We start from the raw sequence: 24,687 nt of genomic DNA on the forward strand, positions 1-24,687 counted from the left end.
AAAAAATTATAATCTTAAGGAGTATACAATACATAGGGTAGTAAATATCATTTGTAATTTGTCTTAATATACTATTATAAATATAAGATTGTTGCTGACTTCTGTAACATATTATGCACTCTTGGTATGATCAATAAGATTGTTAATTCCCAGAAACATTAAAATCTGAATGATCATACTAGGAGTACGTAATACATATGTTACAAAGGTTAGGAATAATCATTTGTAATTTCACTATACAACACAATTTTAATACTATATTATATTGTTTCTAACGTATGAAACATGTTTTGTGCTCCTGGTACGATAAAGATTGAGATTGTGTTTTACACAAATATTAAAATCTCAATAATCATACCAGGAGTAGGTACATAACACGTTACATATGAATTTGTAACTTCAATTTACAAACCATTCTAAATATTATATTATTTGTAACCTATAAAACATATTGTACGCTTCTAGTATAATCAATGAGATTGTGAATTTACAAAAATATTAAAATCTAAATGATCACACTATGAGTATATAATATGTTACATAGGTGAGAAATAGTCCCTTGGAATTTCAATTTCCAAACCGTTCTACGTATTAATTTTGGTCTAGTGAAATAAGTAACAGAACTTCCATAACCAGGAGATCCCATTGTATTGGTTAAATTCTGATTTTTCGATTAACATTTATTTCAAAATTATTCTGTTTTACTGATTCGTAGATTGTTCTCTGGTTTTTCTATTAAGTTTTGCTACTTGATGGTTTCAAATTATTACAAAAGTTTTTAAATAGACGGTTTAACTTGATTATTCTGAGTCTAGCTCGGATATTACATTTCAGGCTTATTACAAGAAGAGAATATTAAGCCAGCTACGAATGTTGTCAAATTCAAAGTTTAACCAATCTTAATCTATTATTTTTATGGTCACAGTTTTTTTACATTTAAAAATAAAACTTATTTAGTTGCACCAATGAATAGTACATTAATCATAAATATAATTGGTATCTTTATTGACATCGTTATCATTAATTTTAGATAGATATAATAAATACATCCCCATAACTATTTCTAGCATTAATGTAAGCTTCAGCTTGTTTTTTTGGCACTTTGAATGATGAGGTTTAGTATTCCAGTCAAATTATTGGAATGTTGGCTTTCAGATTGTAAAACATAATAGATGTACTCTTTACTTTTCAGATAGTTTCATTAAAAGATGGGAGGTGTCAATTAAACAATTTATTAGTGTATTTAAAAATATGAGTAAATGAAAAAAATTGTGTTTTGAAAAACCAATCCGGACTGAGAAATGAAATGAAATACGAAAATGGCGGTACCTTTTTGTCGTTCACTTAACTATGACTCACCCTGCATAGAAGAAACTGAAAGTATGAGCGGAGGAATATACTGAATACCTGAGAATTTACCCCATAAAAAAAATTTTAAAACAAAATATGAATCTACGTATCTATAAAGTATTACAGTTTGTAAAATATCATATATGTGTGAATAATGGTTAATATTTCATTTTCCACATAAGTTAGCTAGTTTAACATAAAAATAAAATATTATGGAATATTTTAAATCTGAATGAACTATAACGACCAAAATATTTATAGGGCGTAGGAAATTACGATAATTTATGATCATTTTGAAAAATTTCACGTTTCTATGGACTCGTATTGCCATTATAATATTAACATATTTATAAAATAACGTGCCGGTAAAATAATGTCACTGAATAAACATGAATTTATTCATTACGTTCTACTGCCTTATAATTTGATTGGCAATGTTACCGCTACGATGTATTTATAGCCCCAATTTACCACTACCCCCTTACCTTTTAAATATTGTGATTTTATAAAAAGGGCCATAAAAAGGGATCAAATATTTTAACAAGCGTAGAAATATGTTGTCACTTTTGACAATGATACCGGATTAATTTGTCTCACGGATACCAGTTTCAACTCAAAACTAGTGAATTGGTAAACGCCGATAAGTTGGTAATATGGAATATATTCGCAACACGACCTGAATAGTGAATACGATAAGCCCATGTTCATTATAAATGATTATTCGGGTGACATTAAATTCTGATAATTGGAGTTCCCATTCCATACTAATTATTTTTTCTAATTATTGAAATAAATTAAAATGATACAAGAAATCTAAAAAAATGTATTTATACACTTTTACAAACTAGATTTTTAACGTAATATTTAAAAAAAATGATATTTTCCCTTATCCACACTCAATGATGCATAGGGCACTGCATTGTATTGACACAGTGTTATCTTGATCTTTACTTATGTGAAAGCGAGGTGATCACTCCTGCGCTTCAGGGACTAGTCCGGATTAATATCAAATAAATATTTGAGTAAAAAATCACCAATATTTATGTTCAATCCACCCCCTGGGAATTAAACCCGGGACCTCCAGCAACACGCTAACCATTAAAGCACGGAGGCGTGTAAACACGGTAAATTTTTAATCAAATATCAATATTTAACGGAGTTATTACATATGTATTTAAAAATATACATTCTTATTTAGTTATTTAAATCTGTTATTTTGTTGCATAAGCTTCATGAAGTAACTACAAATATTAAAAGTAACAATGTAAAGGAAAAATGTAAACTTAATTAAAATATTGTGAGGTAGTAAGTTTTGAAGTGATTAATCTTTGAAAAAAATAAGAGAAATGTAACCAAGTGTGGAAATTTTAATGACAACATTTATAATCTTTAAAAGTGTTTTCTTACATCGTCATATAAAATCCATATTTCAAATTTTTGCGTAAATTTTTCATAGATTCAATTTACGATACTTCAAAAGGTTGATAGTAAAAAAATTTATCACCTCAATAAATGCCCTGATAAAATATGTATTAATACTTTTGCATTTGATTTAAACGGAGTTGACACCGAACGGGTTGAAAAAACATCCCTTCGCAGAAAAGTGCGCAGACTTTATGATGGCAGTAAATGCTCCGCGAACATAAAGTACGCCATCTTTCTTCTCCCTACAAGTGGGAAGCTTCTTACAACTTAAGGGAACTTCGCAAGTGATGGAAAGAAAAACAAAATAAAATGTCTTGCAATTTACATAATACAGTGAATGTTCCGGAACTCGGGGGGAAATCATAATTTTCTCAAAATACTCATTTAGATTCGGATATTTTTTTTTTGCATTAGAAGATTAAATCAATCAAACATGTTATTTTATTAATGCACAATAAAAAATATGTAGAATAATGTAATATATTAAGTAATTGCACGGTTAAAACAAGCCTCTTTATAAATCTAGCTAACTCTTTCTCTTATCAAATTGTTTTGTTTTTGTTATTTCTACGAGTAAACAAGTAATATTTAATTTTTCTTTTCAAGATTATCACCCGTCAAAAAAATCTTATTTGTCAATGTTTTAGCACAAAGATTACGTAATAGTCTCTGAAAAAATCTCCTAATAAAATCATAAAAAAATAACAAAAAGCTCACGCGTTTTTTGTTATAAAAAAGAATTTTTGAGACAAAAAATTGTAATCTAAAGAACTTTGGAGGCTTTCGGGACAAGCATAAAAGAAACATTTCATGTATTTTATCTCTTAAACCTTCCCAAATGAAATATAGTTGAACTGTCGTAAAAACCTGAGAGTTTAAAAATGTTGGGAGTTTTCGTTATTTTGGGATTTTTCGGAATTTATATTTTCCCCTTTGTATAAAACCGCACTTTGGTTGTTCCTGTCCGCAATACAATGGCGTCACGGGGATAACGCGAGAACTACAATTTTATACACACTTTAGTGTTGAATAAAGTCTGTTCGGATGGCGCCTGGTAATGTGTTCATAAACGTAAAACGCAGAACGGTTCTTAAATATTTCATCATATTATTCGACTTTATGCGCGAGAGGGTGGTACGAAAATTAATAACAGGAAATTAAATCAGAAGTAGACAACTCTAGTGGAACGGAAACATAATCTGCTTTACAATATTTTGAGTGTGTCCAAATACTTAGTCACAAATCTGGAATATCTCCGCTTAGGGGTTATTTTATACATTTTTGACATCTCAACATAGACGAAAAACAATATGGAAGGGCTTACGACAGTCATATGCTTGGTTAAATGATCACTTTACACAATTGGTGAATGTTACACGTATGTGAAGTGATCACTTAACCAAGCGTATGATGGTCATAAGCCCAGTAAATGCCCAGACTTCCATATTCGTCTTCATCTATGATGAGATGTCAAAAATGTATAATCTGCTTTATAATACCACTAATACATACGTAATAAAACAAATTATGCTACCATATCGCCGTTTCACTGTAAGGGTACCCAAAGAGGATGGAATGCCAAACTTGCTTGCCATACATTCCTAAATTCCTCCACATCCATAGATCTCTCTCTGATCACGTTGACTTTTGACATGATCAGATATTAGGTTCAGATCGATTTGATCGTGCCAATCTTGAATGTCCTTGTTCTTTTCACCCATTCACATTTTCCAAAATACTATCTCTATCATCTCTTCACATTACCAGACCACCTCAAAGGACATTTCTTAATCTTTTTCATTATCCTTAACTCAATATTTCTTTCATTTTTTTTCATACATTCGTCGCATTTAAACGACGTTAATATGTTTTCATCCTTTTTTTCCAATTCCATGATTTGCCTTCATATGTACATCAGTGTTGGCACTAGCACCTCGTTGTAAACTGCTATTTTAAAAAATCGCACATGAGACGTTGAAATTGCTACGGTCAAGTAGAAAAAGCTACCGAAAAAAACTTTATAAAATGCTATTAATTTTAGTAAGGTTTTAATTTTTGTCTTTATATATAATGATTTCATATGATTTTAATAGTCATACACCAATCGATCAATGTACTAGGCATAAGAACATTAACCACAGACTGCGATTTGAGCCACTCGCTGGTCTGATCTCGGAAAGCATACGATCTCGGTTCTACATATAAAGCTTCCTGTATAAGCTTACAAACGGGCCGCGTAAAATTGCATGCATTTTTGCATCGCGCCAACCGCATTGCGTTCTTTACATTCTTCATGCCATGTAATATCTACTCTTCCCAAAATAAAATCCGCTTATTTTTTTAAATGTAATATTGAATTAGTAAAAACAATTAAATATAAAAAAATGTGAAACGTGTTTCGATGCACTCAGCATCATTATGAAATACCATATGATATCGTTAAATGTGTCAAAATAAAGTTATTGTAGTGTTTCAATAATTAGTGATTTTACCAATTAAATATTTAATTTTAAAATGTATGGTAAAAAGATTACTACGAGGTGACTTATAACTGACCGTATTAATTAATAAATAAAAAATATATTAATTTAAGTTTTACATTCATTATTGTTTCGGCATTCATATTGTGGTATATACTACTTTAAAAAGTGGTGTTTACCAAGTCAAACTTAACTTCAAAATGATAATATATTAGCACAATGTGACTATCAAATATATTAATGATTTTTTCTTTTTAGTAGTTTACAAATTTGTGTACATTATGAGATAACATACAAGAACAAAATAAATATTTTTAATATTTTTCTGCCATTCAAATGTAAATTACCATTTTATATAATTTCTAAAATATGTTATTATTTTGGAAGAAACGAATTATAGCAATTTGATCCATGAACGGAGATCGTATTGCGTTCCGAGAACGCTATGCTGCAACTTATGACCCCATTTTGGTTAGTAAGTGTACATATATGGACAGCCACAATTTAACGGTAAATAAATAAATCAATTATACATGTAACAAAATAAATGATAAAACGTAATATTTCGAAAATGTGTTACCTTTTTATTGAATTTTATTCAATTATATATTTAACCTGAAATAACTCTTAATAAAATAACTGCATTACTTTTCAATTAATTTTGAATTTTAAAATAGATTATAAAGCTCAGAATGAATGCCGTTGTCCGACCTACTGACTCGAATATCAAAATAATATTCTCAGAGTTTTCTGATTATTTCTAAAGTCAAGTAGTTAAACAAGTCGTTGAGTACTCGACATAACATGTATTTAAGTTCAATTTCCAAGTAAATAAATATAAGGATCAGTAAAAAATCAATATAATTATTTCAAATACTATTGAAACCAACACAAAATTGATCATTTAATCTATGTTAATATCTTATATCACTGTATCGGTATCACACATAAAGCGTCATAATATTCACGGCTATTTTTATACTTATTATAAAAGGAACATAAAATAAAAATGTATTTACCTGTACAATATCCCCATGAACGTGACCGTTGGCAGTGAAGGTAAGATGGCATAGAAAGGGTAGTCTACCCTCTATTGGCTTTCCCAGTTTCAGCTCATAAGTTTTTCCGACATCTCCATAATAGGTCCGATTACAAACTGCAAAAAAACATCATGATGAAAACAAAGGTATTTTTCGGCTAAAGTATGAATACAAATGGATGATTTAAACATAAAATGATAAAAATCGTTTAAAATAGTAGTTACATTTGATGAAGCATTTCATGAGAGGAAAGAAATAAAACGTAAAATGCTTTTTTTCTTAAACTAATATAAATTCACTCTCCTTACCATCCACTGTTTACTTTGGGTAATGCCACTTTTTAAACACTTATTATGACTACCAGTTTAAGAAAATCATTCTGTCATCAAGTAATTAAAATTAAAATAAAATTATTACATTAAAATTTTAAAAATTAAAACAAAATTACAACTATTTGATATTTGTATAAAAATGAAATTTTGAGAAAAAGACGAGTAATGAATCACAATGGGAATATTTTCAAAAGTGGACTCGAAGTTAAATTTAGTTGGTTATTTATTAAGGGTAAGTCTTTATTAATTGCTTTACTAATTTCTAATTCTTATGGATTATCTAAACAATGACCAGTTTTATTTACATGTAAAATTTCTATTCTTGTTTGTATAAAAAAAATCTGAACAAATGTCAAATCGCGATAATTTTATTTTAATTTTATTGACCTGATGATGATCATAAATAAGTGTTTTAAAAAGTGGTATTACAAAGTAAACAATGGATGGTAAGGAGAGTATTTTATTACCATACCACAAAGTTATCAATACTTTTAATATACAAAATATAATATAAATTCTTTTGTTCTTATTCTATTCACAAATATTTTAATTTTGAGCTTTATTGCAGGCCTCAGCGATCCGTTTTTAAACATAAGAAACACGTTATAATGTGTTAGAATGGGGTGGGTGTTAGAGTGGGCTCGTAGCCAGAAACAATCAGTTAGAGTCTGCGACACTAACCACGGGACCAAAACCCGACACAAGAATATTGCAATAAAACGATGCATCTTCGAGTTTATCGACTTAAGAGAATGGTTAAATTGCTTCAAGTCATAACTTCTGCAGATAAAGTTTACAAAGCAATTTGTTAGCCAACCTTCATACTGAAGTAGTCCGATAAAAAGGGAATAAATTAAACATTTGAAAATATTAGTGAAAGGCTTATGTAACTGTACAAATCTTATTGTTCAATAATACCACAAAGCTTAATATTGATTTCTTTGTTCGAAGTATTCAATTAGTACAATAATGCCATATAATAAAGCAACAATAATCAAAACCAAGTCAATCACTATACCTTGTAGTTTGTAGTATTTGTTATAAATGTATGTATTTATGTGTGCATTTGTTTCAATCTTAATAATTACATAACAATAATAATAATAAATCAAATGAGAAATCCAAGAGGGTAAATAAGGAAATAAAGTATTCAAATATTAGAAATGGCAAAAACAGACTTTATATGTTTAAATAATAACAATGTGACGTTATTTTAAGAGAAGACCTTATCCATAATGCTTCGATGATTATGTCATGATGTATTATTTTTCGAACCATGATATTATTTTACCGTCAAAAATAATCAGTTTCTCACGTAAATATAAAATGGCGTTAATCTGAAAAAACAGTCTAAACGAAAATTTGTATTTTTTGTAATAATTGTATTCTTGTCGGTAAAACTTTTTTATAGTGATAGCGATAACGGTGTTTTGTTTCGTAATATAAATTGAATTGTTGTGGATCAGAAATCGATATGTCACGAAATTGATTTTTTTTAAATATTAACTTATAAAAAAATATATATACATTAAGCGTATTTTTCATTTAAAATAAATTGATTTTGCTTCAGGAATATTAATTTTATCAAAAATGAGAGCCTTCAATCAGTTATCTAAACAAATATTTCAGATGAGAAAATTGGTTAAAATATTAATCTCCTTCCTTTTTTTATATTAAAAATCCAATACCCGATAAAATGAAAATAAAAATCAGGAAGATACTGTCATCAAATTTAATGAAAATCCCTACATCAGGATTGGTCGACGTACTATCGTACATACAAACAAGATCCAAGTTTTTAATTAAATTGGTTTTCACCTGTATTTCTCATAGGCAATGTTTTATCTTTGAACAGGCTTCACTAAAGAGAACTTTGAAGCAAAAATCAACTACGCACATTTAAACTATCTCATTAATTTAAAATACCACTTTTTGAAATTTATTTATGTAAACACGACCAGTTTCAACATTTACAGATGTTCTCATCAATATGTAAAAATACAAAATAACAAGCAATAAATAATCTAGGTTGTGATTGATTCTGTAAAAATAATTATTAAGTATTTTTATAAATTCCTCACTCTTTCTTTCTACATTCCGTTAAATCAAACCCCACCGCCAAATAGCCCTTTTCAGTTATTATCCTACTTACCTCTATCAATACTTGCATTTTGGATAATGGCTTTTTAATTTCTATTTTTAAGTATCGATTAGAACATTTATTGTTCTTGAAACTAGTCGTGTTTATTTTAATAATCTAAAAAATGGTTGGAAACAAACAAGTGTTTTATTTCATTTTTAAATCATTATGTATAATAATCCTGTTAGAATCTTACATACATTTAAATAAAAGGGTATAAGCTAAATTAAAGCTTTTCCAATGTAATCGCAGATGTCTCTAGTGAACTCGCATGTAGTGTGTCATGAGAATAATGGTATGTGTAGGAGTTCCAAAAAATTGAATAGTGTGGTTCTCAATCATTGTATAATGGTGAATGTTGCACGTGTGTAAAGTGATCGATTATCTAGCCTATGACAAGTCATAAAAGCTGTCCAGACTTCCATATTCTTCTATATCTGTGTTGAGATATTTATATAAATAACTCTAAGTGGAGACAAACCTAAAATCAATCATGAACAAATATTCGGACAAACTTAAAATATTGCCTATTTATCTGTGTTCAGTCTCTCGTGGACCAAAACTGATTCATTGTTGAAGCCTCTACATCTTCATTCAAATACCTTCCACTTGATCCATCTAGGTTCCGTCAAATCCCAAATATTTATATCTTGACATTTCAGCAATGTGAAGATTACATTGGCCAACAATGATTTTGTAACTGAAATTTTGATGACTGTTTTGGACTTACTTAATCGTTCTTATTTCAAGTCTATATGGTGAAAAGCTTGTATCACGTCAAGTTTTGATGTTACTGTCATATTATTGTTTGTATGGAACCCAATCGTTGAAACCGTAATAGTGGTTGGTATCTAGACATGTTTTAGTCTTAGGTCTAAGGGATTCAAAAAAAGTATCGATAATTATGGAGTAACAGTGGAAATAAATTAACTTATTAGAATACGATACCATTATTTGTTTATATATAAAAAATAAGATAAACTAGTCAATATTGGAATAAAAAATATTCATAACTAAAAAATCTGACGTGCTGCATTTTTTTTGCTTTCGTTTTTTAATTCAGCCATAAAAAGTATTTTCATGCCAGTTTCAAAATAAAAGTCGAAATTGTTGCCCAGTATTATTATTCATAATTGAATTTTTTAAAATTAGATGACACGGTATCTCAATATTATTAAATGTGAAGGCGATTCGTACGGCTGGTTTGCTAAACTAATTGAAATATTTTCTTTTAACATTCTACGTGGGTTTTGTTTGGATAGGACCAGTATGTGTTAGTCCCTGAATATTTATATGAAAAGGGTGACGCCACAATCAATGGTCACCCTTTGATGGCTCATCGGTGAATCGAAGCGTAAAACACGAGGAAAATGTAATTTGGAAAATGTCCCCGTAAGAAGCTGAGCGCATATTGTCCCCTACGATCTCATTGTACACCATAATTAGGGTCGCACCCTTTCACGGCGTTCAGATGAATTATAAATAATATGTCACATTTTCGCGAAATGGTATCGTTTGTAACAGAGGGTATTGAAATACTTTTATTATTACAAAATTGAAACGATAAAAGTCTGTTGAATTTAACATTAGACGCTTAAGCAGCAAGTTTAAAGTTTTTATACTTGTTACTTAAGCAAATTCCTTTTTATGAATTATCTTAAATCATACTAATTCAGCAGATTTAATGGACTATGTAATTAAGATATTTACATTGTCCGAAAAATAGAGATCACATATCTTTGAGCCGGGACGTAAATCCATCATTCAGGGTTGATTAGGAGTTATTTTTAAATATATTTGTCAAATATAAATTTTGCGTATTTAAAAAAACTAGTAACATTTATAAATGTTGTCCACTCCAAAAAATAAGTATTTGTAATATGTTTATAATGACGTAAAGATAAGACAAATATTTACTTTCAAATTTCTTAGTTAAAATAAAGAAAATAATATTAAGGAAAGTTCACAACATTTTGAGTGCATCCAAATACTTGCTCACAAATCAGGGTTTCTACACTTTGAACTTATTTTAAAATTTTGACATCTCAACATGGATTAAGAAGCAAACGGAAGTCTGGGTATAAACAGGGCTTGCGACTTGTCATAGGATAGTTAAGTGATCTTTTTAGAGAGGTGCAACGTCCACCATTCTACCCACAATTGACAGCCGCACTACTTAATTTTTTGGAAGTCATACGTATATGATCAATCTCATGACGTTCCATGACTGAGTTCACAACAGCATATTTGATTGGATTAAGAAAGCTTTTATTTAGCATTGACCCTTTTATTTGTATTCAAGAACCGAACCCAGATATTTTACATACTGGTTAACGCCTGAAAACCTGATTTTAAATTTTTGTACAACTTATGCTTTTACCAAGTGTTTTATGTACAACATTTAGGGTGTGTCAAAAGACTTGTTCACAAATCTTGTTTAAAAAAGTCTATCATAGATACGAGTACACTAAAATTTACTTTTTATTTTAAATTATGTGTGAACGTTTTAAGCGGGTTATGGATAATTTTTACCTCATTATAAATGCCATTCCACAATTTCAAATAAAATCATAAATATTTATCGAAGTTTTCCGTATGCGTAAACAGTTTTTTTCATATTATTTCTCCCGCCTTTCACCTTTCAAAATAATAATACTCATCAACATGAGTGAACCTCATACGCTCTATGTGAGCAAATAATGACTTTCTGAACAGCGTCGCTAATGGCCATATTTCCAAAGCATTTATCTTTCTTTCATCATTTCCGCACCATATTATTATTTATTGCAAACTTTTGTTCTTACATAATCCCAATAGATATATACATTGGCACATTATTAAAGGTTTATTTATGATAAACTAGTGGACAAATGCGATTTTTGCAGATATGTTACAAACGAATTTATATTTATCTTTTTTTCTTAGGACGAATAGGGTAAATATTTAAAAAAATACTTGAATTCTTTTTTTGACGATGAAAGATTTATTAAAAATTAAACATTTGTATTACACCACTGATTGAGTCTTATTTCAGTTCACACGACTAGTTTCGAAAACTACAGATGTTTTCACAGATCACAAAAACTAGCACTCAAAAAAATCATTCAAGTATTGGTAGAGGTAATATCTAGAGAGAGGGGGTTAAAGGGTGATTTAATGGAAACATAGACAATAATGGCGATGAATTTGGAAAAACGTATTATTAATTCGTGTTTTATCAGTATTTAAATTCTTATATACTTCTAAATTTTCTAAATATTTTATGACTTGCTCTTTTAAGTCACATACAATACAATGATCACATGTATGCATATAAAAATATCTGTATTTTTCAAAACTAATCTTGTGAATTGAAAGAAAACTCAATTAGTGGTCTGATAAAAGTGTTAAATTTTTAATTAAAATTTTACTTAGTAAATACCACTATTTCTTAAAATCTACTGCAACACGTGTTTCGATGCATTCCGTATCATTTTCTAACACCGCAACGTGTTTTTATGTGGAATGCGTCGAAACACATGTCGCAGTACATTTTAAGAAATAGTGGTATTTACTTAGTAAAACTTCAATTCAAAATTAATAATCAACTTTACAACATTTTGAGTGTGTCCAAATACTTGTTCACAAAATCTGGATTATCTCCAATTATAGGAGTTATTTTCATATTATTTTTTAACATCTCATCAAAGATGAAGAAGAATATGGAAGTCTGGGCATTTACGGGGCTGACGACCGTCATAGGCTGATTTTAGTGATCACTTTACACACGTGTAACATTCACCAATTCTACCCATTATTGACAACCACACTACTCAAATTCTTGGAAGTTCTATATATATGAACCAATTTAGAAACCTTGTTGTTGAATCACTAGAACTTCACTAGAGGCATCTATTGGTAAGATGTAAAGAAGCTTTTTACTAAGCAGAAACTCTTATATTAGTATGTGAGGTCCAAATCCTGGATTATAATCACACACATGAGAAACGCCAGAAAATACCTTTTTAATTTTTATTATTAAGCTTATAATTTGACCAGATAATTTATTTACAACATTTTGAGTGAGTCCAAATACTTGTTCACAAAATCTGGATTATCTCCAATTATAGGAGTTATTTTCATATTATTTTTTGACATCTCATCAAAGATGAAGAAGAATATGGAAGTCTGGGCATTTACGGGGCTGACGACCGTCATAGGCTGGTTTATTTGAGTAGTGTGGTTGTCAATAATGGGTAGAATTGGTGAATGTTACACGTGTGTAAAGTGATCACTTAAACCAGCCTATGACGGTCGTCAGCCCCGTAAATGCCCAGACTTCCATATTCTTCTTCATCTTTGATGAGATGTTAAAAAATAATATGAAAATAATTAACTTGTCATTCCACAAAGTAAATGCCAAATTAATAAGTAATAAAGATGAAGGTAAGGTTTTAATTACATATGATATATATAATACTAAAGAATTGAGGAAAAATCAATGAACAAATTACACGATACATGATAGTAAAGCATAGCTTATTTACATCCAGCATCATATTACATATTTGACGCTGTATCAGAGTAAACAAAAAGTTATTTGGTTATAAATCATATCAGAATCGTTTGAAGTAGTTCGATTCCAAACCCAACGATTTCAGATCGATTCAAATGAACGTATCCCTCGACTTAATTTTTATCCCAAACAAAATTATCTTTGTGTATCCAGTCAGCCAAAAGTAATATACGGTTTGGTTCGCTCACACCCGTAACGAATGAAACTAAGTTCAAATTAAATTTTAGCAATGCCGTTAAATAAATTCCCAACATCAATAGGGGACGCAAAATCATTTTCTGTCTTAAGCCGAGTTGAAATTTGATAATTCCCAACTCAATTAGAAACGGCAAATTCCATTATGGGCCCAAACTAAGGTCGCCACCGTCACATTACGGTTGTGAGTTTCCTGTTGGCTAAAACTTGTTATTTGTACCTGAGGTTCATGATTTAGCTTTAATTTTAAATCGGAAAGCGAAGCGTAAAACAAGAGGTATTACCTTTAAAAACACATTAATAATGTGAAAGTATGAGAAGAAAAGTTTTACGGTGGTAAATTGACATCGGAGTATTTTTAGAATTATTCTAATTTCAGTAAATCATTTTAGTATTTACTCGTGTGTCCCATACAGGTGGCGCAAGATGAAAATGAAGATCTTCATCTTTGATGGGATGTCAAAAAATAATACGAAAAATAACTCCTAGAATTGGAGATAATCCAGATTTGTGAACAAGTATTTGGACACACAAAAAATGTTGTAAATAAATATTAAAATTAAAAATTAACATCAACTTTAAAACATCAATGTTTACAAATTAACAAATAAAAGAAAATTTAATAGTTATTTTAACATAAATGTGGAATTGTTTAATTGGCTTTATGTTTATTAATGTAACTATTTTTGTTAATGTAAGTATTTTTAATTATTTACTTTTTTTATGTACAATTCCCGAACAAATAAAATAAAAAATAAATAAAATCGAAATCGTCTTTAAATTACGTATCTATAATATAAATATAAATAAATATCTATAATATTTTTTAAAAGAATGATTGTTGTAGAGTAAAGAATTTATATCGTCTACAAAGGGATGTCAGCCTGATTTTCTTAATTAAATTTAAAATAAATCCTTCGCAAAAGAAAATATTTCCTTAAAACTTGTTAACAGTAAAAGGTGTACTTTCATTCTTAAATACTTGATTACTGTAAATTAAGGTGGTTGAATGAGTACACAAACGGGCATTGCTTTTAATTAAAGCTTTGCTCAAAATAACTTGGTAATGTTGAATATAATATTTATATATTGTGATATTAAAATAAATTTTAAAAGGGCTAAGGAATCCGGTTGTAAAAACCCTTTCTAAAACAAGTGATAATCCTCCTGAAACCCAAAAGCAGGGGTCTGATCCTGGATGTATAAATGTATACAGGAATCAATGAGGATTAGGTAAAGGCCGGATTTGTCAATGTCCTATTACCCATCTCTTCATCCCTTTTATTCCTGTACATAATAATAGAAAGGAATTATTTTGAAGTATGCAAGGAATTATTTTATAAGTGAACTGTTATTTTTATTGGGGAATAATGATCTGATACAGAGTAATTTAAATAAACTTAAAAATGTATATTTGTGTAGAGGCTTTTTTTGGTAAAGCAGATAAAAATAAATATCGTTCAGGGAAAACATCTTTTTCTTTATAATGATTTTAAATAGTATTCATGTTACACAATATTTCTAATAGGTATTTCCAAATTCGTGTACCAAAATATATTTTTTTTAAATTACATTAAACTTTTCATTGCAAAAAACGTAGTTATTTACTTAATAAACTTCTTGAATGAAATACATGCATTTTTTATAGTATTTTTAGTGTTTTCGGTTGGATTGTTGTTACATAGATTTTTGTTATATATTCATTGAAATGCAACATGTGTGAGCCATGTATTTTGTAATTTTCTATATACAACGAAGGTTTAACTAGTGTAACATACATAAAAAGGTTTGAAAAATATAAATTATAGATATAAGAATGAGCTTATTTAACATAGTTGTAGTAAAGCACATAACTATTGGCAGGCTGTATATTGGATTTTAAATATTATTCAATATACTTACAGAAATACAGGTAGTAGAAACACGGCAAAAATCTGATTTAATTTCTTTAAACAGTTTTGAAAAACATATTTTTCCTTTTTTTAAATGTAATTGAATGCGTTTTGATATTCAACTACTAATTAACGAAATATTCTTATATAAATTATATGTTTCCAAATTCTTCACAAGATACTCCATTTTCTTTGGCTTAGTATTTATGGAGCTAGTTAAACTAGAAAGTACATTACTTGTTCCAAACAGCTAAGCTGTATAATATCTCTCTTTCATCAAAAGCTCTATCTTTTGAGCGACATCCGAATTAATTGCTATCCGCCTGCAGATTTATCACAACCTGTCAACCGAAGTATCGAGGGAAAGCAGTACCGTAAGACAAAATGACTTTCCAGCCATTTTAAGTTGAATTAGGGTTATCGAGCGAGATATACGCCTTCTTATCAATTCTCGAGAAGCTGTTCTCGAATCTCGCAAGTTGGGGGATGGTTCTAATATGAGCGTCACGTTCTATGAAACACCGAACCCGGTAGCGTGGCGCATACTCACTGCGGGATGAATAGGAAACTACGGAAAGGGTGGTTCGGGGTAAATAAGACCGCGGGGCCAAACGAAACAGATCTAGCAAATGCCACGTCACGTCGAGTGTGAATTATTAACAAAAATAAAGGAAACGAAACTATTTTTAGCTTTTTTACCATTTCTTATTCTATCAACGTTACACATTTTTTTTGGCCAGGTTTTTAGTTACGTTACAGATTTTAACCGTAATATACGCAAAAACGTGCAAAATACAAACTTATATTGTTTTATTAAGTTTATTTTATGACTATGCGTATTTTATCGTAAAAATAAATTTAATAATAACAAACGTATCAATCAATCAAATAATTATCTTGAATGGTTAAAATTTTGAAAACGATAAATACATTTTATTTATTGTTTCGGCATTAACTTTGTGGTAAGACATGTTATAATAATTAAAGAAAACACTTTGTTTTTTACCACTTGAGTTTTTATTAAAGACTACATGTTTCAGAAGTTAAACTTCCATCATTCAGGTCTGTATAATAACTAAAATATAAAATATAAAATTTTTCTATAAATAAGGAGAGGGGAAAGTAAGGGGAAAGGGTTAGTCAAGGAACGGAGTTTGAAAACAAAGGAAAAATTGAAAGCAATGGCGAAGAATTTTGAAACAATATATTATTTAATAAATTATTATTAGAATTCAGGTTTTTTTGTATTTCTAAATATTCAAGATAATTCATAATTTGGCCTTTATATGGAACAAGGTGTAATAATTTTAATTTATGAGAGTGAAATGAGTAGTAAAATGTAAATGTAGTCTTTAATAAAAACTCAAGTGGTAAAAAACAAAGTGTTTTCTTTAATTATTATAAATACATTTGTTGATAAATATACTTAAAACCCAATACAAAAGCAAGAATTGGATCAAAAATAAGAATATTGAGTTTTTTTAAATCAAATAACATATTAATAAAAAAAAAGCTTTAACCTTAAAATATGACATGTACGTTTAAAAAAAATCGTTTATAAATGTATTATTCCCGTAGTTGATTGTGGTGTTGGCACAGAAATAAATTATATATTCAAGAGTGGATTATGATTTCAGGCAAAAAATATTATTCACTTCCTTCCGCCTCTTTGTTCTGCGGGAAGGTACGGAATACTTAAATTCACTCTTTAAATTCCATCTCCGCAGAAATAATTAAAAAAAGGAAACCTATTGGTCTTCTCGGTACGAATTCAGCCCGATTTTTGCTGAGTTTTTAATTACGTTTTCGTAAGTTTACGCATACATAATCGTAAATCTCATTTCACCGCGAAGATTTCGATATAAAGTATCGCCAACGGCGCAACCTTTTACGAAAGAAAAACAAAAATGTCCACAAACTTGTTTGTGAATGCAAATTATATTCTAACAACAATCATATCTCATTTAACTCCGAGGCCCCGGTTTTAAGGGAATTTTTCCCTGATGTTAAAGTTTATTCAAATTCTTTTCCGTGAAATGGAAATCCAGCGCTACTTCGGAGGTGAATATTTAATACAGTTTTAAGATGGAAAATTCTGTTTGTAGGCTTTAGTCATATGAAATATTCATATCGATATTTCAAAGTACGGAATCATAAACTCCGTGTAAACGCTTGTTTAAGCACGTTTTTAGGTTAGCATTTTTGTTCGTTTGTTTAAAGCATGAAAATAGTGCAAATCTATTTTTTGAAATTCTTTTCTTTCAGTTTGGACTTTTAAATGATATTTTCCGTATTGACTTATAAATTTCAAAAAAGGGGTAATCTGATTTTTCGTTATAAACCAACTCAATGCTCTCAAACACTCAGCGAACAGTTTACCTGTATATTGCTTCGTCGAGTTTAGGTCGGCGTTAAATGAGGAAGCCGTTAATTCTTTTATTTGATTTGTTCATTTTACGAGAGACAATCTATTTTCTCGCTTAATTTCAACTGTTTTCATTACTTACAGCTTCTCAAAACTCTCCTCGCTCCTTCTAGAAATATGTTCATGGTAGGAAAGAATCGTTTTTTTCCATATATAACATGGAGAAGCATTTCATTTCTAAGAGTCCAGGATGATATGTATCTTACAGTTCGAAGAATGCGTACCAATTATATGGATATCAAGCAAAACTAACGAACAATTTATTTCGAAGTATAATTTACCGCGCAGTTGCAATAAAACACCCGCAACTTTTGAAAACTTTTCCGGAAAAAAACACTAACAAGTTTGTCGGAAAATCAAGATCGTTTCTTTGAATGTTGGCCGCACTCGAAGTGCTGGAAGTTTTCGTAATTAATGCAAAACTTATCCTCTCATGATGCACCCCAACCCCTTGCGCCCTGAGGGGACAAAGGGGTGTTTGTGAGTCTAAGGAAAGAGACTCAAATAAACGCTTCAAGGAGCACGACCAAAGTTTCCTTTCATCCCCCCGCCCCGGGGAATCCCATTAAAAATGTTGAATAATTTCGCGGGAAGCACGCGGAGGATGTGCGATGTCTTTAGCAGATTTACAATCTCCGAGAATCCGCGATTAGCGATCGATACGAGATCCGATATTCAGAGTACTCGATAAGTACCTAACTTTGCTCTCGAGACGTTGACTAATTGAAACTAGTCAAAAACTCTTATGGCACATTAAAGTTACTTCAACTATAGTTTCGAATCCTAACTGAAGATAATGATTTTTGGCTGATAAGAAATATCAGACTTAATGAATTATTGACATTAAGATATGCTACACGCTCGCAATAAACTTTTCATTGGTATATTATTATATTGAAAGTATTGTTAACTTTGTGGCATGGTAATATTGTCTGCCTCCGTAGCATAATAGTCAGCACGCTCAGCTACATTACTGGAGGTCCCGAGTTCGATTCCCAGGGGGGGGCGGCAAATAAATATAAGTGATTTTTTCACACTCCGTAGTGTAATGTCGTAGGTCCGCCTCCGTAGTGTAATAGTCAGCACGCTCGGCTACCGTTCTGGAGGTCCCGGGTTCGATTCCCAAGGGGGGTAAAATAAATATAAGTGATTTTTTCACTGTAATATTTATTCAATATTATTACCTTGGACTGGCACCTGAAGCAGAGGGCTGATCACCTTTCCTTCATGTGTTAATGATCAAGATAACACTGCGTTTATATGATGCAGTGCCCTATCCACCGATTGGTACAGATAAGGGTTTGAAGAATAGGAGTAAAAACAAGATAAAATAGGAATAACATATTGATAAGTTGATGGGGTATTCTACCTGTACAATATCTGGGCTCGTCGCTCCCGTCGCCGCAGTCGTCGTTCCCGTCGCAGTACCTGTCCAGCCGCACGCAGCTGCCGCTCCGGCAGGGGTACTCGGAGATGCGGCAGGCCGTGGCGGCCGAGGCGGCGCGTGCGGCCAGCAGCGCGGCGAGCAGAGCGGGCAGCAGCGCGGCCAGCAGCGCGGCGCGCACGCGGGGCCGCGCGGCCGGCCCGGGCGCCGCGGTCATGGCGCGCTCGCGCCCCAACGCGGACGGAGGGACACTGGCTCAATCTTCACCGTGCTTCTGTAATAATAGTCAGAAAACTTAATTTTTGAATTAAGAATGTGTTCCGCTTATAAAACAGCGAGCGGCAGAGAAAAACCAAGATGGCGGCGTTACGTCAGTTATAAGGAAGACTCGATAAACTTAATGTGTCGTTTTATAATGGTTTTTTTTACTATTATTATAATTATATTTATTCAGTTAGATTAAATTACATTTTATATAAATTTTTATTTACATTTATTTCATTTTATAAAAATTAAATCAAATAGTTTTACAGAATCGCTTTCCGTTTGCTTTTTGGGGTAAAAAGCATAATAAGCATAATACATTGCTTTGGAGTGAAACAAGGAACTTAAATTTAATTTTTAATATTTTTTGTTGATAATTGACACATTATAAAAATTATATTTAAAAAAAAACTAATTTCACAATCGAGCCTCTACCCAAGTTTACAACGAAGCTTGTGCATTGCTAATAATTTTTTATGTATTTCTTTTATGATTATTTTCACATCACACCGCAAATGAAAATGTAAAATATACCATTAATATTTGGGAGACTCATTTTTCTTCTCATATTGCCGTATTTTTTAATATCTCGGAAATAAGCTATTTCAAATTCGTTGATTGGAAAAGCTGATCGAATTAGCCGGAAATTGGTCGTAAGCAATGTTTTACCGTTCCCCCACACGTGATACAGATTATACACGTATATACATATAATGGAGGTACATATATAACCTTGTACGTACACATTCATACCTATAACTATAAATGACTTTTTTTTCAACTGCACACTTAAAAATACTATAAGTTACTTGTAAGCAATATAAATTGATTCAAAATATGTATATACGCTTTACCAAAAGAAAAGAAATACCATTTTTCAATGATTTAATAATGATCATGTTTATTTTCGTCATTTTTCCTTTAACTGTAATTGTTTTTGAGAAAAAGAAATAGAAATGGATACATTTAGGGCGATGGTAAGTAAAGGATACCAGAGAGTTGGGGACTTTTGAGGGTACTCTTCTAGGGTCCTTAGAAATACTCGTGTAATAAATTAAAACTATCAATTTTACTTTAAGATTTCGCTCACTCCTTTCAAGAACGTCATAAATCGAAAATCGTCAATTTTCAGTTGTGCATGTTTTCGGAATGCCCAGAAAATCTACTATATTCCAGAAAAAGAGCCATACTTTTAACTTAATATTTACCCGCTACAGGGCAGAAAGTGTTATTTTTTCATTTTGAAGAAAAGGTATTGTTTAATTATTTTTTTAAATTTACTAAATATTTTTCAAATGGAGAAAAAACCTTCAAGTTTTACCTAAAAAAATCAGTGCATAGTAAAAAGTTCAATAAATGGCTTGATATTGATTTTTAATACATTGTATTATATTTTTAAACTTTAAAAACGTTCTCCTGAAATATCAAGTTTTTTTTTATTTATGACGTTCTTGAAAGGAGTGAGCTATTTGTCCTTTGTCCTTTGACCTTAAACTATCTGGACTATTATCACTTCGCTAGTGAGGTGAGATAAAAATGAAAAATATCCAGAAAAACGTTATATTTACGATGACCGAGAATTAGTAAAAATATATTTAAATAAATAATAGTTATTTTATAAAATAAAACAACTTTGTTTTTAACCATATATTTATTGATATTTTTTTTCTCCAACCAGTTTTGACAAGAACCTTGTCATCATCAGGGTTAAACGTGTACTGATAATTAACCCTGATGGTGACAAAGTTCTTGTCAAAACTGGTTGGAGAAAAAATATACCGATATAAAGGTGGGTAAAAAAAAAAAGTTGTTTTATTTTATAAAGTTTATAAAATGTGCCACAAAGTATCTTCGAAAAACATTCAAGAAAAAAGTAATTGTAGTAGTTATTGTTAACAATTGATAGTCAAAATAGCTTTGGTATTAATTCAACGCCTAAGGATGTCACTTCTGCCGTTATGCGTACTTAACAAGCTTTGACAAAAACTTTTTTTATGATTTTTTTGAAAAATCGACGAAGTGATTATAATACCCTGAGTAAAAAACTACGTTAAAAAAAAAAGAAAACTCACATAACAAAGTTTAGCTTGATATTTTACCAAACATCAAAAGCTTACTCGTATATAAAATCCATCGTCACGTACCAAAGTATAAAAGCAGATTATGTTTATAATAAGATTTACTAATGTGATTTGATACCACGTAATAAATAATAAGGCATGCTTAGGTTTAAAAAAAAGTTTAGGTAAAAAAAAAACAATTTTAGTATGTACTGGAATCGAAAAGGGTCAACTGGACTTTTTTTTATTTGGGTTACCAACAGCAACATATGTTAAACAAAATAATCAAAAGATATACATTAAATAAGCCAATAATAGCTAACCACAGAAACATAAAGATTAGTACAAAATATTTACTGATGTTGATTCTAGCAGGGACATACACACAATGCTGAGAAGCATAGTTTTTAAAGATCCTAAGAGGACAATATGCTCACCATTCGACTTTTCAACACGGATATTCCGCAATTGAAAATTAAGAAGTTTAGTTCCCATCGAAATATTACAATTGCGCATTATATGAAATGTCCGCCTCCGTAGTGTAATTGTCAGCACGCTCGGCTACCGTTCTGGAGGTTCCGAGTTCAATTCCCAGGGGGGTCAAATAAATAAAAGTGATTTTTTCACCCTAATATTTATTCCATATTACCCTAGACTGGTACCTGAAGCGGAGGGCTGATCACCTTTCCTTCATGTGTTAACGATCAAGATAACATTGCGTTTGTATAATGCAGTGCCCTATGCACCATTGGGGTACGGATAAAGGTTTAAATGAAATGAAATTATATGAAATGACACAAAACATTAACCTTTAATAAAAGAAGCGGGCTTTATTAGTTTAGTCGTAAAAAGTATCCCTTTCAAAATTTTCAGTTCCTGTTTCACCCTCCGGCGGTCTGTATCTGTGTCGGGTCGTGTTTCCGTCTGATAATTGCCCAACCATTTGATTGATTATTCTACCATTGTTTTCAGAATTTACTCGTCCGACTCCCAAACAACCCCCGAATACTATTCCCCACCCTTGCCATGTCGCAACCTTCCGATGGTTTTTATACGATGATGACCGTTAGCGACGTCTGCTGATTAAGGTTAAAAAAACAAAGGTTTTCATCTGTATGAACTTATTCATTTGGAATGAGATTCTTTTTTTTTACCAAAACAATTTTTCATATCACTTTCACGTACATTATTTCACGTACATATCGCTCACTCCTTTCAAGAACGTCATAAATCAAAAATCCACAATATTCAGTTATGCATGTTTTCGGAGTGTCTAGAAAATTTACTATATCCCAGCAAAATCGGCATATTTTTAACACAATATTTACCCGCTACAGGGCAGAAAGTGTTTTTTTGCATTTTGAAGAAAAGGCATTGTTTAATTTTTTTTTTAAATAAACTAAATATTTTTCAAATGGAGAAAAAACTTTCAGGGTTTACCTAAAAAGATCTGTTGCAAAGTAATAAGTTCAATAAGTGGCTTGATATTTATTTTTTATACATTGTATTATATTTTTAAACTTTAAAAACGTTCTCCTGAAAAATCAAGTTTTTTTATTTATGACGTTCTTGAAAGGAGTGAGCGATGTTACATTAAAATCTTTCATATTACATTAATAATCATTATTCACCTCATTTATTTTATCACATTTATTTTATTTTTTTCTCATACGTATTTATTTAATTAAACTTCTTGTACAGAAAATATATTGGCGTGTTTATTGCTATGATGCAATGAGGCAATATCTTTCAACTAACCAAAATCAGATTTGGGATACTGGTCGAAGATTGTACAAATACTTGAATGCGGCTGGGTCAAGAGTCAAAATAATCGGCGGGTATGTATGAGGAGATGCATGAATGTGGAAGAGTCGAAGAATGTTTGCAAAGACAAATTGGTATGGCGTTCTATTCTCTCGACCCACCCCTACGGGGAAGCAGCATGACGTTAGTTAGTTAGATAATAATTAATTGTTGTGTGAATAAACAAAATTAAATAAAACTCTGAATTGATGAAAATAAGGAAGACAAATGAAGTAAAATAAAGTTTGAGTAATGAGTTGATATATCATATTATTTTTTTACGTCTCATCAAAGATGAAGAATAATATGGTCTATATAAGTCTTGGCATTTTGTGAACAAGTATTTGGACACACTCAAAATGTTGTATAGTTGATATACCATTCAAAAGTTGACTTCACATAAAGAACTACATATGTTACAATACCATACCACAAAGCCTTTGGAACTTATAAAGCAAAATTTAATATTTCCATATTGTAGGCTTAAAAAGAAAATATTTTACGTACCAAGCGTTTGTAATATCGCAAAGTGCGCAATTAACATTTATAACTTACAAAATCTGAGCTATAATGTTAAGTAATTTGTGCTTATAAAGCTGCCTTCCCTGAAATTTCTAAACATTATGTCCTTAATATCTCTGAACATCCTTTACAGAAGGAGCGATTAATTTCGAGGCATAGTTGATGACTATTCTCACGGAGTAAAGAAAGTAAGTGACCACTTCAAGGAAACATAAATGCTTGAAACATTCCTCTTAAAGAGCTCCATAAATATTCTATACAGAGAATGGCCAGTGTGACTATAAAACAGTGTTAACCCTATTACTCACAACCGTACAAATACGATTTTCTCCCATATACCATGAATTTTATTTCTCAGATTTTCAGAGATAAATTCGACCCCTTTTGGCTGCAAATAAAGTGGAGGCTTTTAGTTTCAGAAAACATTGAATAAGTGCTAAAACACCTCCTTTGTTCGAATAACACGGGGTGAATTTCTTCAAGTTAACCTTATTGGCGATGTCAACTACTAGATATACATTTTTGGTGAAAGGTAGCTTTACAACATTTCAAACAAAAAGTAAGGGTACAACAAAAATATGTTACTCATGTAATCTTGTACATATAAGATAAATATTTATGCACTTACTGATGAAAATCAACATTTGTGCGTTTTGCGAATTTATAAAAAAATATGTTAGTTCATAAATGGAGAAGAAAAACGGATTTACACTAATAAGTCATTATTTCTTAATTCTTCCACTTTTCTATCAATCGATCTTCCCATATTCTCTTATTACAGTGTACAAGATACTAGATTGTATTGACTAAGTATTCAAGA

At 30.6% G+C, this 24,687-nt stretch overlaps 1 protein-coding gene across 1 annotated transcript in view; it reads right to left on the reverse strand.

The window, feature by feature from the left end:
- LOC148300249 (uncharacterized) overlaps positions 1 to 19,435 on the reverse strand; it is a 50,523-nt gene extending 31,088 nt beyond the window's left edge. Inside the window, exons 1-2 of the mRNA XM_088275053.1 lie at positions 19,204 to 19,435; positions 6,275 to 6,411 (exon numbers count right to left, since the gene is read on the reverse strand). Coding sequence (XP_088131179.1) covers positions 6,275 to 6,411; positions 19,204 to 19,435 — 369 coding nt within the window. The remainder of the gene's footprint in view (positions 1 to 6,274; positions 6,412 to 19,203) is intronic.
- Between the last annotated feature and the right edge of the window lie 5,252 nt (positions 19,436 to 24,687).

The sequence above is a fragment of the Brachycentrus maculatus genome, unplaced genomic scaffold (assembly GCF_059751285.1).
Source record: "Brachycentrus maculatus isolate JH-2025_06_01 unplaced genomic scaffold, ASM5975128v1 h1tg000772l, whole genome shotgun sequence".
Classification (NCBI taxonomy): domain Eukaryota; kingdom Metazoa; phylum Arthropoda; class Insecta; order Trichoptera; family Brachycentridae; genus Brachycentrus; species Brachycentrus maculatus.